Source organism: Trichosurus vulpecula, chromosome 1, assembly GCF_011100635.1.
Source record: "Trichosurus vulpecula isolate mTriVul1 chromosome 1, mTriVul1.pri, whole genome shotgun sequence".
Lineage (NCBI taxonomy): Eukaryota > Metazoa > Chordata > Mammalia > Diprotodontia > Phalangeridae > Trichosurus > Trichosurus vulpecula.
In genome coordinates, this window is record NC_050573.1 from 496,825,418 (window position 1) to 496,840,122 (window position 14,705).

The 14,705-nt window shown below is 40.4% G+C and overlaps 1 protein-coding gene across 1 annotated transcript in view; it reads left to right on the plus strand.

The window, feature by feature from the left end:
- The window catches only part of DCAF12 (DDB1 and CUL4 associated factor 12), a 106,876-nt gene extending 96,747 nt beyond the window's left edge, over positions 1–10,129 (plus strand). Inside the window, exons 8-9 of the mRNA XM_036739037.1 lie at positions 7,267–7,445; positions 7,979–10,129. Of these exons, the coding sequence (XP_036594932.1) occupies positions 7,267–7,445; positions 7,979–8,137 (338 nt within the window). The 3' untranslated portion in view covers positions 8,138–10,129. The remainder of the gene's footprint in view (positions 1–7,266; positions 7,446–7,978) is intronic.
- The last annotated feature ends 4,576 nt before the right edge of the window (positions 10,130–14,705 follow it).

The window sequence follows — 14,705 nt, forward strand, 5'->3', positions numbered from 1 at the left end:
TAAGACCAGAAACAGAAAGAATGGTTGGACAAGTAGCAGGAAAACCAGGAGCAATCAGTGTTACAGAAGACCAAAGAGAGAGGCAAGGGAGGCTGATCAGCAACGTCAAATGCTGAAAAATGGTCAAAGGTAGGCCCTAAAAAAGGCCACTGGCTTTGGAAATTAATTAAGTCATTGGTGAACTTGGAGTGGTTAAAATCAATAGAGTGGTTAGTTTGGGAGGCCAAATTGTAAGGATTTGGAAAATGAATAGGAGGTGAAGTCTAAACTTCCGTAGTGTAGGCAGCTCTTTCTACTAGTTTACTTGAAGGGAAGAGAAATGTAGGATAAGAATTTGACAGCGTATTTGGGTTGAGAAGGTTTTTGGTTTTTTTTAAGATGGAGAACCCCAGAGCTTATTTGTAGGCTGAGAAGAAAGTGTCAGGAGAAAGATTGGTGAGATATAGGAGGCTAAGGAGGGGGAAGGACTTTGGGGAGGAGTTAATAGGTCAAAAGAACAAGATTCAAGTGGAAATTTGAGCAAGACAGGGATTGAGATTGAGGGCACAAAGTTTCACAAGGAGCTGTTCTACCTCATCCTCTGAGACCATACCAAAGGGAAAGAAGATAGAGAAGGTTGCCAGGAAGAAGGGAAGATGAGGGAGCTTAGGATCAATCTTAAGTCACTTAGATTTAAGGGGATGGAGTAGAATTGAAGGCTAGAGGAGAAGATTTGGAATAGCTGCTGTGAGAACCAGGAGAGTTGATGTGAGATGAATAAAATTACCACACAGCAATGCTGAGAGAGTGTATATATTGGATAGAATGTCAGACTGGGATTCAGGAAGCCCTGGGTTGAACTCCCACCTCAAACATTTGCTCCTGTGTTACTTTGGATGGGTCACTGAACTTCTTTGAACGTCAGTTTGCTTCTCTTAAAAATTAAAAATCTTAACAAGTAGGTAATAGCACCTCCCCTTAAGGACTGTTGTGAGGATCAAATGAGATAATGTATAGAAATTGTTTTATACACTTGAAAGCATTGTATAAGTGGTAGCTGTTATCATCATTTTTGGTAGAAGTATAAGAGATAATAATCAGAGAAGGAGCTTTAATGAGAGTTCAGGGTCTTGAAGTGGATGACTGCCCCATGGGTGGCTGAGATGGAGTACAGCTAGAGATCATGGGTGCCTAATGGAGAAGCCAGGCTGTTACTGTCATCAGCACAAATTCATGATCATCACCAAGCCACCAAGGAAAATAACAAGAGTTAGAGTGGAGAGGAAAACTTTTAGTGGTGTGGTAAAGTAATTTAAGGAAGTTGAAAGGTATTCTGGCATTTGATAAATCAGTGATAGCAATAAAAGGTTTTTTTGGTATTGTTGAATCATTTTCAGTTGTGTCTGACTCTTCATCAGCCCACTTGGGGTTTTCTTGGCAAAGATACTGGAGAGCTTTGCCATTTCCTTCTCCAGTTCATTTTACAGATGAGGAAACTAAGGCAAACAGGGTTAAGTGATTTGCCCAGGGTCATATAGCTAGTAAATGTCTGAGGCCAAATTTGAACTCAGGAAAATGAGTCTTCCTGACTCCAGGCCTTGCACTTTATTCACTGCACCACCTAGCTGCCCAACAAGAATTTTAGACTAGGTGATAGAATCATACCCGTAGTGAAGAGATCCATGGTGTCTTTAGAGGAAAGCCAGGATTCCACTAGTGTTAGGAACTAGTCTGTGAGGTGAAAGGTTCAAAGAAGAAGGGGAAGTTTATTCATAGAATGGAGTGCATGGATAAAGGAGAATGTAAGCCTATGAGGTGAGGCTGAGGATGACAGTGCAGGGAGAGAAATTTGCTTTTTCAATGCCACAAAAGTCTTCTCTCTGAAGCAAAAAGGTTCTTATTTTGTGATGTCAAGTCACATGTGGTAGTGAAAGCTTAAGGCCCCAACTGGACAATAACATACAAGGGGCACAATTTTCAAACTTTGCTTATTGGCACATACAAATGCCTTGTAATATCTCTGGTTGAGTCCAATTTGTCTGATCCCCTGCCCAGACCTCATCCCTCCCCAAGCTGAACTCACTTACTACTGGCTATCTGAAAGGCTGTTTAGTATTTTTGTAATCCTAGTCTTTATCTGAAGTAAAAATGTTTTATCTTTCCCTATCTTCTATCACAACTTCTCCCCTACTCCCTTTAGAGTCAACCCCTCTTTTTATTTTGGTTTTCTCAATCTTAAGTCTTAGCTTTTGTGGGAAAACAGGATTCCTTGTTTCTTCACAAACCAGGTAGTATAAGTACAGATTTTCGTAATTATGCAAATGATCTGGCAGACTACAGAAGGATAGATGATTTCCAAAGTCTTCTCTTCCAACTTGAGATTTTTTGAAACATGATAACCTGTAGTAGATGGTAGTTTATAAGATATACTTCTGAGATACAACCCAGGAAGAGAATCCACAGTTGATGTCTCAGAAGACTTCAGTCCTATGTGTTGATACAGCAAAAATAGGTCAGCCATCCGGCATTAATACCCGAATGCTGGGTATTATCAGAAAAGAATTTAGAAACAGAACCACATACAGCAACTTACCCTTGTGCCAGACTTCTGTGTATAACACAATTACTCTCATCTTGGGTATCCAAAGGGCTTTTCACTATCCTGTGAGGTACAATACACAGGAATTTATCACTGTTTTACAAATAGTCAACCTAAAGCTGAGAGGTTGTGACTTTCCCAGGAACTCAGCCTGTTAGTATTAGAGTCAGAATTTGAATTTTGGTTGTCTTCTGACTTAAAGCTAGCATTCTTTCTTAATACTGTCTTTGCCTTGTACATACAAACTTTGATTACTATGGACTCTTCCAGTTATCATTCAGACATAGCAGGACTGTAAAAAGTCCCCAAGAGGTTCTGAAAATAATCCAGGGGTGGAGCAGCTGCCTTTGGAGGACAGGCTATAAAAATGCTTCATCTTGGAAAGATGAAGGCTATGAACCTTCATCTGAACCTAAAAGTAGTTGATACTCTTGGAAGACAGAATTCAAAAAGATCTCAACAAACTTAAACAACCAGCCAGAGGTAACAAAATAAAAGTTAACAAGAATAAATACAAAGTCTTGCTTGCACTTAGTTTTTAAAAGTCAACAGCACAAGTTGAGTCCTGTGAAAAGACCTTTTAGTTAACCAGACTCAATATGAGCAAGCAATCCAACATGGATTAAAAAATGGATAAAAGTTTATTATCTGTTTCAGGGATGTAACAGTTCTGTCACACTCTGGGGTAGTCAGACTGTATCTGGAACATTGTTTAGCTCTGAATGCCATATTTCAGTAGTGACATTGACAAATTGAAGGACAGACAGGATGAGAAAGGGTGTGCACAAAATGCCATCTGAGAAACAAGAGGAAATGTCTAGCCTCGAGTTGAAAAGATTTAAAGTGGAGAGAGAAGAACAACCACTCCCTTAAAATATTTGAAGGGCTGCCATGGGAAAGGGGAAACTTCTTATTCTGTTCACTCCAGAGGGAAGGTGGGCGGGGGGGAGGGGAGACCTAGAAATCAGCATTTTCGAAATGCCTACATTTGCCAGGCAATGTGCATTTTACAACTATTTCTTTGATCCTGACAACAACCCTGGCAGGTAGGTTCTGTTATTATCCTTGTCTTACAATGGAGGAAACTGAGTCAAATGGAGATTAATTGACTTGCCCAGTGCCACACAGCTAGTGTCTGTGGCTAGAATTGAATTCAGGAAGGTGAATCTTCCTGACTCCAGGTGCAGTACTCTATCCATTGCACCACCTAGCTGCCCACCTGGAAGTTAGTCAGTAGACATTTCAAGGAAGCTGACTTAAGCTCTGTATAAAAAGCAGTCTAATGATAAGAGTTGTCCAAAAGTGTGTAAGTAGCCCTTTAATGAGATAGTAGTGTATGTGAAGCATTTTGCAAACTTTAAAGCACTACATGAATTATTATTACTGTCATTTTATTGTATCACCCAAATTCCCTTTTACTTGAACAGATGTTCAAGTAGAAGCTGGATAATCACCTTGTTAATAGAGATTTCTTCCAATTTGTTCCATTTTTGATAGTTTTTACTAACTGCTAGGAAATATATTGGACAGAATTCTTCTACCTCGTGACGTCTACCTGTTGGTCCTAGTTCTACCCTCTGGAACAAAACAGAATAAGCTTCTTTCATCTGGACAGTCATTCGGGTATTTGAGAACAGCTATCCTGTCCCACTTAAGTCTTTTTAGGCTCAGTTTTCTGAACTATTCTTTATTTAACATAATTTCAAGACTTCGTACCTCACCTGAGACCTCACTGCTAGCAGAATTCTTGTCAATATCTCATAGTAACTTTCTAAAGCTCGGAACATACTGTTCAAACTCCTTCTCCCTCCCTCATACCCCTTATTTAAAGCAGATGGCCTCTAATTTACTATTATTTCAGCCATCTCTCAAAGTTGCTCAAGTTCTGTCTTCTCCATCTTAAAGTTTATCTTTATGTTAACTTATCTTTCCCTTCTGTGTCTAAGAGTACTTTGTTTCTAAGGCTAATCCTTTCCTGTGCTCACATCCCTACCTGTTGTTTTTGAGACTACTCTATCGTCCTTTTTTTTTCTTGTACCTTCATTCTAGTCCTCTCTACTGCCTTCCTTCCCTCTAGCTTATCCTAAATAAATAAATTAAAATGAATTTCCCTGTAGCTACTGTTCCTTCTTTCCTCCTGGACATTAGTCTCTACTCAATAGTCTAATTATCAATCAGTAGTCTAATCCAGGGGTGGGGAACCTGTGTCGCATGTGGCCTGGATCTATAAATATAGATTAGATTATGTTTACCTCTTCTTCACTACCCCTTCACTCTTTAATCCTATCCAGTCTGACTTCTGTACTTTTGACTCCATAGAAGCTAGCCTCAAAAGCTTCCAGTATTAATCCAACAGCCTTTTCTCATTACATATTCTTCTTTCCATAGCGTTTGATCTCCCCTTCTCTCTTGAAACTCTTTTTTCCTTTGGTTTCTAACAGTGCTATCCTGAATCTTGTCTTCCCTCTTTAACTGTTCCTTCTGTAACTTTTTAACTGGCTTCTTTTTCTCATGCCCCCTAAATGTGAGTGCCAAGATTCCGTCTTCTCTTCTCTACCTTAATTTCATCCATACCCGAGACTTTAGTTATTGCCCCCTCAGTGGATAACTCCCAAGATAAATAGATCTCACCACTGAACTGTCTTCCAAGTTTGTCTCACATTTTCAAAGTACATTCTGCCTTTTATATTCATCTGGCATCTGAAACTCGGCCTTTTTAAAAGCCAAACTTGTTATTTTTTCCACAAAATCATCTCTTTTTCCTGATTTCCCTCTTTCTGTCAGTGGTATCACCGTCCTCTGTTACCCAGGCTGAAAACCGGAGAGTTCTCTCTGACTTGTGCCATTCTCTTCCTTCTCTCCCCTCCCTTCATCACTTCCATTTATTCCTTTCTACTCGTATCTGTGGCTGACTTCATTATTGCACACCCATACAGTGACTTCCTAATTACTTTTCCTCTTTCTACTCCCTTATATAAGCACCAGATCAAAGCACCACTCAAATTATGTCACTCTTGCACAAAAACCTACATGTCCCCCTTAGTGTCTGTAAATTAAAGTCCTGACTCCCTAACTTGATAAATTATTCTGAGCTTTTTTCTCTAGCTTTATTTCCTGCCTCTCCTCTATACTTACATTTACGGTAGCCAGACTGGATTATCCTTTTCCCCAAACACCTTTTTTGTTTCTCCGATTCTGTGCTTTGGGTCATGCCATTTCATCTACCTGACATGCCATTATCTCCTACCTCTAGCTGCCAAAATCCTACTTTCAGGACCCAGTTCAAATGTTGTATCCTCCTAGAAGCCTTCATGGATTGACCAACCCTTCTTGAAGTATTCTTCCCACTCAAAGCTTTGTTGGCATAATTAACAGCACTTATTACATATCGCCTCTCATTTTAGTCATTTATGTTCATGTATTTTCTCCCCTGTGGTCACAACAATAGATTTAAGTCTGCTGTACAAGGACCAGCCTAGCTTTGTACAAAGAAGCTTATCACCAGTAAGCTGGCCTGCTAGGTGATCAATTCTTCACCATGGCAGTTCATGAAACTAGGTTGTAAATTTCTTGTGGTCAGGGACCATGACTTTTTCTTTGTCTTTATATTCCTACCAGTACTAATTCTTAGGATAATGTCTTGTAGATGGTTGCCATTCATTAAATAGCTGTTGAATGAATAGGTATAATACAGGATGAGGTGCGACAGCAATATCATTATAGCATTTTGGTTTTTTTTTTTTAAACAAATATGCAAGAACTTTTTTATCCAAACGAGAGCTGTCCTTCTTTGTTGGCTTCTTGGAAAGCCACAGACTTACTGTTATTGCCCTTTCTCAAGACCTTTCTGGGACTTCTCTTAGAATTGACTTTGGAGTCATCCTTCTGAATAGCATCAGTGGCAAGAGCTCTTCATCCTCTGGAAATGTGTTCAGTTTTTAGTTAATGCCAGGAGTCACTTAGAGCCCTGTCTACTGTGTAGAAAGTAGGGAACTGAGCTGGAGAATGCCATTTTTTATTATAAAAAAGGTATAATCGTCATATCTGATTTTGTTGCCTGGCTTGTAAGCAAACTCCGTAAGCAGTTCCCAAAGAGGAGTTCCTAAGTGGGAACAACACTGGAATAGATGCAGAAATGACTGGCTTCCAGGAGCACTGCTTTGAAGAATGCTCCTTTGAATAATGCATAAGCTCTGTTTTTAGAAATCATTCTCATTACTTTATATTCACAACTCCCTAGAAGCATGATGACAGTAGTTTTGTGGCAATTAAAAATCACAATTTTATACAGTGAACAGAGTAAATGGAGAATTCATAAAGCTGAAAGGCCATTCAAACTGGAACCATACCCAGGTTTAAGAAGGACTTAGGTCTGTCATCCACCATTCAACCTGTAAGTTACTAAGGAATGTTAAAGGTGTGCCTTGAACTTTTAATTTGAAACTTTAGGAGTCTCCATCACCATTCTCTTTGACACAGTATCCCTTGGTTTCCCACTAGGATCATCAGCATTGGCCAGGTGGCCCTTAGGACTGACTCGGTGGTACATTCTGATGATTTTAGAAGGCCACATTATAAGGTTCAGATTTAATACAACAGGCAGGAGAAGACCACCATAGGTTTTCAGTGGCATGTTTAAAGATGATTCCATGTCTCTTTTTGATCACTCTCCTCTCCCCTGGCCCCAGGCATCCGTTCGGTGAGCTTCTACGAGCACATCATCACTGTGGGCACAGGGCAGGGCTCCCTGTTGTTTTACGACATCCGGGCCCAGAGGTTTCTAGAAGAGAAGCACTTATCCTACTATGGGTCCAAGCCCAAGCTCGCAGGGGAAAATCTGAAGCTGACCACTGGTAAAGGCTGGCTGGTGAGTGAGCCTTCCATTGGGGGGCAGGAACTGGGCGGGGAGTGCCTGGGCAGCATCAGAAAAAATAGCTCCCTTGCTCTGATGAATGTTTTTGCTATACAACTGGTTCACATAGGAGCAAAAAGACTAGGTGGGCTGGGCCCCTTCATCTTTATTCTCTGATTTACCTTTACACATTTGTGACCAAGTAAGGGGTGGAGATTATTGCCTCCATTTTACAGATACGTGAAAGGTTAAATCTCTGAGAAATTAAATGCTTTACCCAAGGGCAGCCATTTACTGGTGGATCTGGGAGAAAAATATAAGCATTGCTGTAAAGCATTGATATATATGGCCCCATCATTTGAATTTTTTTTTACCCATTTCCTAACCAAAGTAGTAGAATGTGTCCAGGTGGCACAGAGTCATTCTTCTGGGGCCAAGTCTCCTGGCTCCAGTTCTGAATGCAATATGATACATCTCCTGTGACTTTACTTTCCTTACCAAGGCATCAAGGAGCTAACAGACACTTTTTCTCCTCCTTTTCCCAACAGAATCATGATGAAACTTGGAGGAATTATTTTTCAGACATTGATTTCTTCCCCAATGCTGTTTACACCCACTGCTACGACTCGTCTGGAACGAAACTCTTTGTGGCAGGAGGTCCCCTCCCTTCAGGGCTCCATGGGAACTATGCCGGGCTCTGGAGCTAATGAATAACTCTTCTGAAATGCAGAGATTTACACTAACTCCCATCTTCAGTTTCCTTGTTTCTTCTTTCCATTTTTCAGTTGTGTGATGCCCTTGTCTTATTGGAACATCAGAATTTGCTTTTGACTTGGGCATTTGACACAGGCTCCGTACGTTGGTCTAAAGTGGCTTTTTCTTTTTTCCCCCCTTTGGCAATCAGAATTTTGCTTTAATACCTTTTTTGGCTTTTTATTTGCTTCTTACCCAAAGGATTTTTTGTTAATCCCATATTGTATTTCCTTTTTAAGTGACACACACTTTCCCCTATTTGGCTTCTGCTTTAGGCTGACACAGTCATACTCATCCCTACTTTGCTGTTGTGAGGTAGGATTCCTTTATACTTATGTGGTTGCTGTCAGACTTTCTGTGAAAGTTTGGGGGCTGTGTGTGGGTGTGTGGGTGTGTGTGTGTGTGGGTGTGTGTGTGCGCGCACAGGTACTATGTGTGTCATTGAAATTACATGGAGTGAGGATTACTTGTAATTAAAATATTTATAAAAGAAACTACTTTATCCACAGAGTCCAGCTTTGGGACTGGTTTTATCTTATTTTTTAAAGTACAAGTCTAATGACACTGTATACAAAAACAGAAAAAAACCCCATCACCCAGAAAAACCATTGAGAAAGATTGCAGGCATCCCCTGGGGCCCTATGTCAGGGTCTCCTTCCTGGGTTCCCCTATCCCCTAGGGATTCCAGGGTCCAAGAGGGGGTAAATGCTCCCTTTCCTTTCCCTTCCCCTTGCCCCCATGGCTCCCTGAGGAGAAGGCTTCTGCTCATGCGTCACTTCCCATTCCCCTGGCCTGCTTTTGCTTCTCTAGAATGTCAAGGTCTCTGATGGAGATTTTAGAAAAGGGGTAGAAGTTTAAGTACTGGATTATGCCAGATTTCCCTAACTCCCATTAGCTCTCCTCCTCCCTCTCCCTCTAAAAAAAATTAACAAATCCAGATTGGGGGCCTGCAGCCAGCCAGAAGAACCTCAAGTCTCCTTTGGCTTTGGGGAAATTCCTTGTTCCTTTTTCCTTCCCTCTTCTGATTACCTTGATGGGTTTGGTTTGGTTTGGTTTGGTTTTCCTTCAGAAGCAAGTTCAGTCCGGGGATGGGGGCTGAGTATCTGTGTGTAGTGTGTACCTAGTGTGTAAAATATTAGTTTCTTGGTGTGGTGGGGGAGGGGGTTGGCCCCAGAGTACCATGGCTGAGGCGTGACTCACTTGAGTGCTCCTCGTCCTTGCCTGGGTGTGCATGTAGCAGCATTGATGTAATTAGTAAATAGGAATACTCTTCCTATTCCATTCCCCCACCTCACCAATTTGTATGTTTGGGCTCCAAGTTTTTTTTGAACATAGCAGTGACAAACTTGCCATGTAATCGTATTGTTCCCTGCTCTTACACTCATCATGTTGCAAACAATGCCTGTTCCCTTGATTTGATGATTTCCTCTTTTCCTTTGAGCACTTACTCCAATTAGCTGCCAGAAATACTTCCTGGGAATGAGAGCTATCATCTCCCTCTTCTCCCTGAATCATCCAAGTTGATGAGGGGAGGCTGCAGAGATGCTCTGTGCCCAGGGAGCTTCAAAGTCTGCACTGACTTCATGACATTAGAAACACCATTAGTTGTGGAATTGTCCCTTTCTGACCTAGAGAAATAGGTGCTATCAACAGGGGATTAAGCAAAATGCTAGATGTTACAAATCTCTAACTGTCTTAATTTGTCTTTTCTCCTAGTATTAAACCGCAGGCTGTAGATTACTTAGTTCTCAAGGAACTTCTATCACTTTAAAGGAAAAAAAGTACTTGTAACAAAAAAAGAAAAAAAGATAAAGTACGGTATTTTGTACTGTCGCCTGACCCTCTTCTGTGATGGGCAATGCATTTGATTGTTTGGGATTTTCTGTTTTTAAAAATGTAGCACTTGACTTTTGCCAAGAAAAAAAATAAATATTATTCCAGTGCAACATGGTGTGAGAGAGTATGTGTGAACCTAAGGTACAGGGTGGAAGGTGGGAGGGCCTCTAAGTACTTAGGGATTGGCATTCATGTCCAGTTAGCATCCTAGGGACTGGCATAGGTATGAAAGTACGTAATGGTGGGACGTGTGACCTCTCAATACTAGTCAGGCCAAAGGCATGTATTCTATCCCTATTTAAGTCATTTAGCTTTACACACAAAAATATCTGAACTCATAGTACACAGTATAATGACCCAGAACCCAACTTATCATAGATATTCTGTAGAAAGAAGCTTTTATCTGATAGATTAGGAAACCTGAGCAGGAGCCCAACATTCCTAGGGGGAAAAAGAGTTTCGTAGGGACTAGGAAAGAGGATTCTTCAGGAAAATTATCCTACAGCTTATTTCCTACTCCTTATTTCCCTTAAGCATTGAGAGTAGAACCGAAACACAGAATTCAAAAATCAGAGTAGATATCTTTTTAAAATATTTTTAATCATGTATTTTATTTTTATATCACCTAGATTTTCCTACCCTACAGTATCCTCTCCCTTCCAACTCTCAGTAACAGAGAATGTTTTTTAAAAGAAAAAGAGGAAGAAGAGAAAAAAACTCAGAACCAATCAACACATGAGAAAAATCTGACCTTATAACCTTATATGCTGTGTCCTGTATCCATGGACCCCCAACCTCTGCAGAATGAGAAGGGAGCTTCTTCTATCTCTTCTCCGGCGGCCAAGCCTGTTTTTTATAATTCTGAAGCATTCATTTTCGCTTGCTTTGTGGCAGTTGTTCTTTCTCTTTATTTCCATGGTTGTAGTCATTGTGGATGCATGTGCAGTTTTCCTGACCCTGCTTAATACTCTGAATTCATTTCGTGTAACTCCTTCCATGCTTCTCTGTCTTCAGAATGCTTGTCATTCCTTACAAAACAGTAATGTGTGTTCCACAATTTGCTTAGCTATTACTCAGTCAGTGAGTATCTACTTTGTTTCTGTTTCTTTTCTACCTGAAGAAGTAGTGTTTTAGATATTTTGTTGCATACGAAGTTACAGTGAACCAGACAGACCAATCACATAAGGCCTATAGAGATTTTACTTCCCAGCTGGAAAAGGATTTTCATATTGAAGTCCGAGTCCCTTTTGTCCCGAAGGATCATCTGACAACATGGGGAACAGAGAGGTGAGGGGCTTTGGATCCGTGAACCTTGCAGAAGTTTAAAAAGAGCATATAGAAATAAGAAATATGATTAAAGCAAATATAACCAACTGAAGCAAATTTTTAATGTGTCCAGTTATATAGAAGGCAGAAGGGAAATGATCCAGTCAAGTGAGGTCCACTGGTTGTCAGAGGACAGTAGGCCTGGGCAACCACTGTATTTATCACATATTTCTTCCTAATATGTTGCAGTCTGTCCAGAGTTGTAAAATACAGGTGCAACACAAGGTGTCAAGGCAAAGACTTCTACTTGATGCAGTGTGGAAGATCAAGGAGGTGGCAATTCTGGTAAATCTACTTCTTGCAAGGTTTTCCAGGTGAGAGAGATGATAAGGAGAGCTTTATGGAGCCCAGTAATCCCTAGGTTGGGTACCACTTCCCACAAATGCCACCACTAGGTGTCACATTCAGTATCAATGAGAGTTTTAATGATAGGGTTAACTTCATGGCATAGGCAGGAAAATGGAAGGCGCATTTCATCCCATCTCTGTTATATCCCAGCTCCTTCATTTATCCCCACTCAGACTTACTCTCTTCCTGTCTCCTGGCTGCTTCTCTGCTGCCTACAAGTGACCATATCTCACCCATCCTAGTCCAACTTGCTACTGGAGAAGATGAAGGAGGCTGTCGTCTTCCTGAAGCACTTAAAAGGAGCCCTTCCTTGATTATCAATCCTTCCTCAGGTCCAGTGGAAAAGTAAGGAGAAAGCTGAGAGAGGCAGGGTTGCTGAGATGCCAGAAGAGCACTAAGCTAGAAAAGCAGACTAATTCTTGTCCCTTGTGTAGTATGGATTTCTTTTTGCCACCTCTGTCTACTCTCTTTCCTGCATCTGTTAAAGTATGCCCTCCATTGGAGGTCCTTGGTCTTCATTCTCTAATGCCATTCTCATGTGCCTTAGGTTGAGCAGAAAACAAAGCTCCTTCAAGAGGCCACTGTTGTTTTTCATTATCCCTTGTTAATGCCATGTTACCAAATATTTGCATATAATTAGTCTTTCCAAAACTTCTCATACATTGACTCTTTGTCATCTTTGCCAGACTGTCAGATGTGAATGAAAACTTTTAGGGTTGTCTTGATTTGTATTTTTCTTTATTATTAGGGATCTAGAACAGGGATTCTCCAACGTTTTCCACTCACTACCCCTTTTCTGAGCTTCAGCAGCTTCTCGGTGTTACGTGGCCTGAAGGCATGTGCAGTGCAAAGTGCACGTGCTTTTGTTCAGAACCAAGGCTGCAGTGAAATCGCACAATGCAGCATGGGCCAGTGCTGCCAGAAACTCCTCGGATTCATTACACTTTTGATTGTGAATTAATTTTTGGTCTTTTTGAATTCAGAAATCTTTTACTGTTGCCAGTGGGGCTGCAACCCACAGTTTAAGAAGTGATGATTCTAGAATATTCTTTTGTATGGTTGTTAATAGTTTGCAGTTCTTCTTTTGAGAACTGTTTCTTCATATCTTTGGCCACTTGGGAATGACTTTTGGTCACATATTTCTGAGAGTTGCCTATATATTTTGGATATCAAACCCTTGTTAGAGATGCTTGATGCAAATTTTTTTTTTCCCCAATTGACTACTTCTGTTTTTACCCTAGATGTGTTAATTTTGTTTATGCAAAAGCTTTTCAACCTTATATATAATCAAATTATCAATTTTATCCTTTAAAATTGCCTCTACCTCTTATTTGATTAAGAACTCATCCCCTACCCATAGCTGTAAATGCTAAATTACTTCTAATTTTTTGTGTGTGGCACAGCCTTTAATATTCAGTTCTCATATCTGTTTTGAATCTGTTATAGAATATGGTGGAAGATGTTAGTCTAAGCCTAATTTAAGCCATACTATTTAATAGTGTTTTCCTAGAACTTCTGAAAAAATGATTACTTTCCTAGGTAGTTTGTTTTGGGCCTCAATTATTTTGAGCAGATAATCTTTTTCAGTGACTCCTTGTTTAAACCAGCCATCTGGCCTGTCAAATTATACCAGACATGCCACAAAGTATGTAATATAGGAGGTGGTTTTAGAGGGGCAGAATGAGAAATGAAACCTCTTTGCAGTGCATGGCCATTTAAAAAAGTAGCATGATCATTGCAGGGATCAAGTGATCTAGACACGGCTGGAAAATAAAGGTTACATGTGCTTGCAAACCTAAACATTAGGGTCCGAGGATGACAGGAGGACTCTGATATGTCAGCATGTCTATGACTTCATCCAAGTCATTGATAAAGCAACTGTTCTATAGCAAAGAGCTGCAGACCGATTCCTAGAACACTCAATGAGAGACTTTCAGATTGACACTGAACCATGAATCACTCACTGTTCTTCAGGTTTGGTCATTAATCTGTTCTGAACGTACAGGGTGTCAAAATCAATTAGAACATCCCTAGGGCTGTATATTGACTTAGAAAATTACACATTAGCTATATCATATTGTATTTTTGTTTTTTGTTAAACACTTTTTGATTACTTTTTTATCTGATTGAGCTTACGAGGGGGATGTTATGAGAGTGAGCTTAGCACCTGTGGTATAGCCCACATCTCTTTGTGTGGATAGCAGGAGAGACTTTACCAGGTGTTTTGCTGAATTCTAGTTATATTTATGGCTATGGCATTCCCATGGTATACTAGTCTAGTAATCCTGTCAGAGAAGGAAATGAGGTGTCTTATATGACCCAGTCTCAGTGAAATCATGCCAGCTCTCTATGATTCCTGTTGCCTTTCCTACATACTCACTAATCATACTACCTCTGATAATAAATGTCTTTTAGAATTTTGCCAGGAATTGAAGTCAAGCTCACAGGTCTCCACCATGTTTCTTCCCTTTTCTTTTTCATCCAGATCATTAGCGATTATGTTGTCAGAATTTTGCTCCTTATGATCTCCCATTCCTTTTAAGCTCTCTTAGGCTCATACCTGTAGTTCTTAGAACTTCTTGATATTTCTTGGAACTTGTGAGATATGTGCTTGGATCTGACCTGTGTTCCTGTGACCTATGTTACTCTGAAGTCTAGAATGACCTGGTCACTTTTTTCCCAAGGGTCTTGTCACTTCTTCAGTGACTCAACTCATTCCTTACAGGAACTCTGTTTTAGCCAAACTGGTTTACATACTGTACCTAAAACACAGTTTGGGATTTTCTGCCTTCACTTTTGTTTACACTATTCCACATGCCTGGAACAAGAGAAGAGAACCTGCATTACCAAAACCCAGAGAAGAGAGAGAATGCAGAAGGGAGAGGGTAACCAACAGGGTCATGCTGCACAGAGTTCAAGAAGGATGAGGACTAAGAAAAGGCCATAAGACTTAACCAATAAGATGTCTTTGGTAACCTTTGAGAGAGCAAAGGGGTATAATGTCCCTCAATG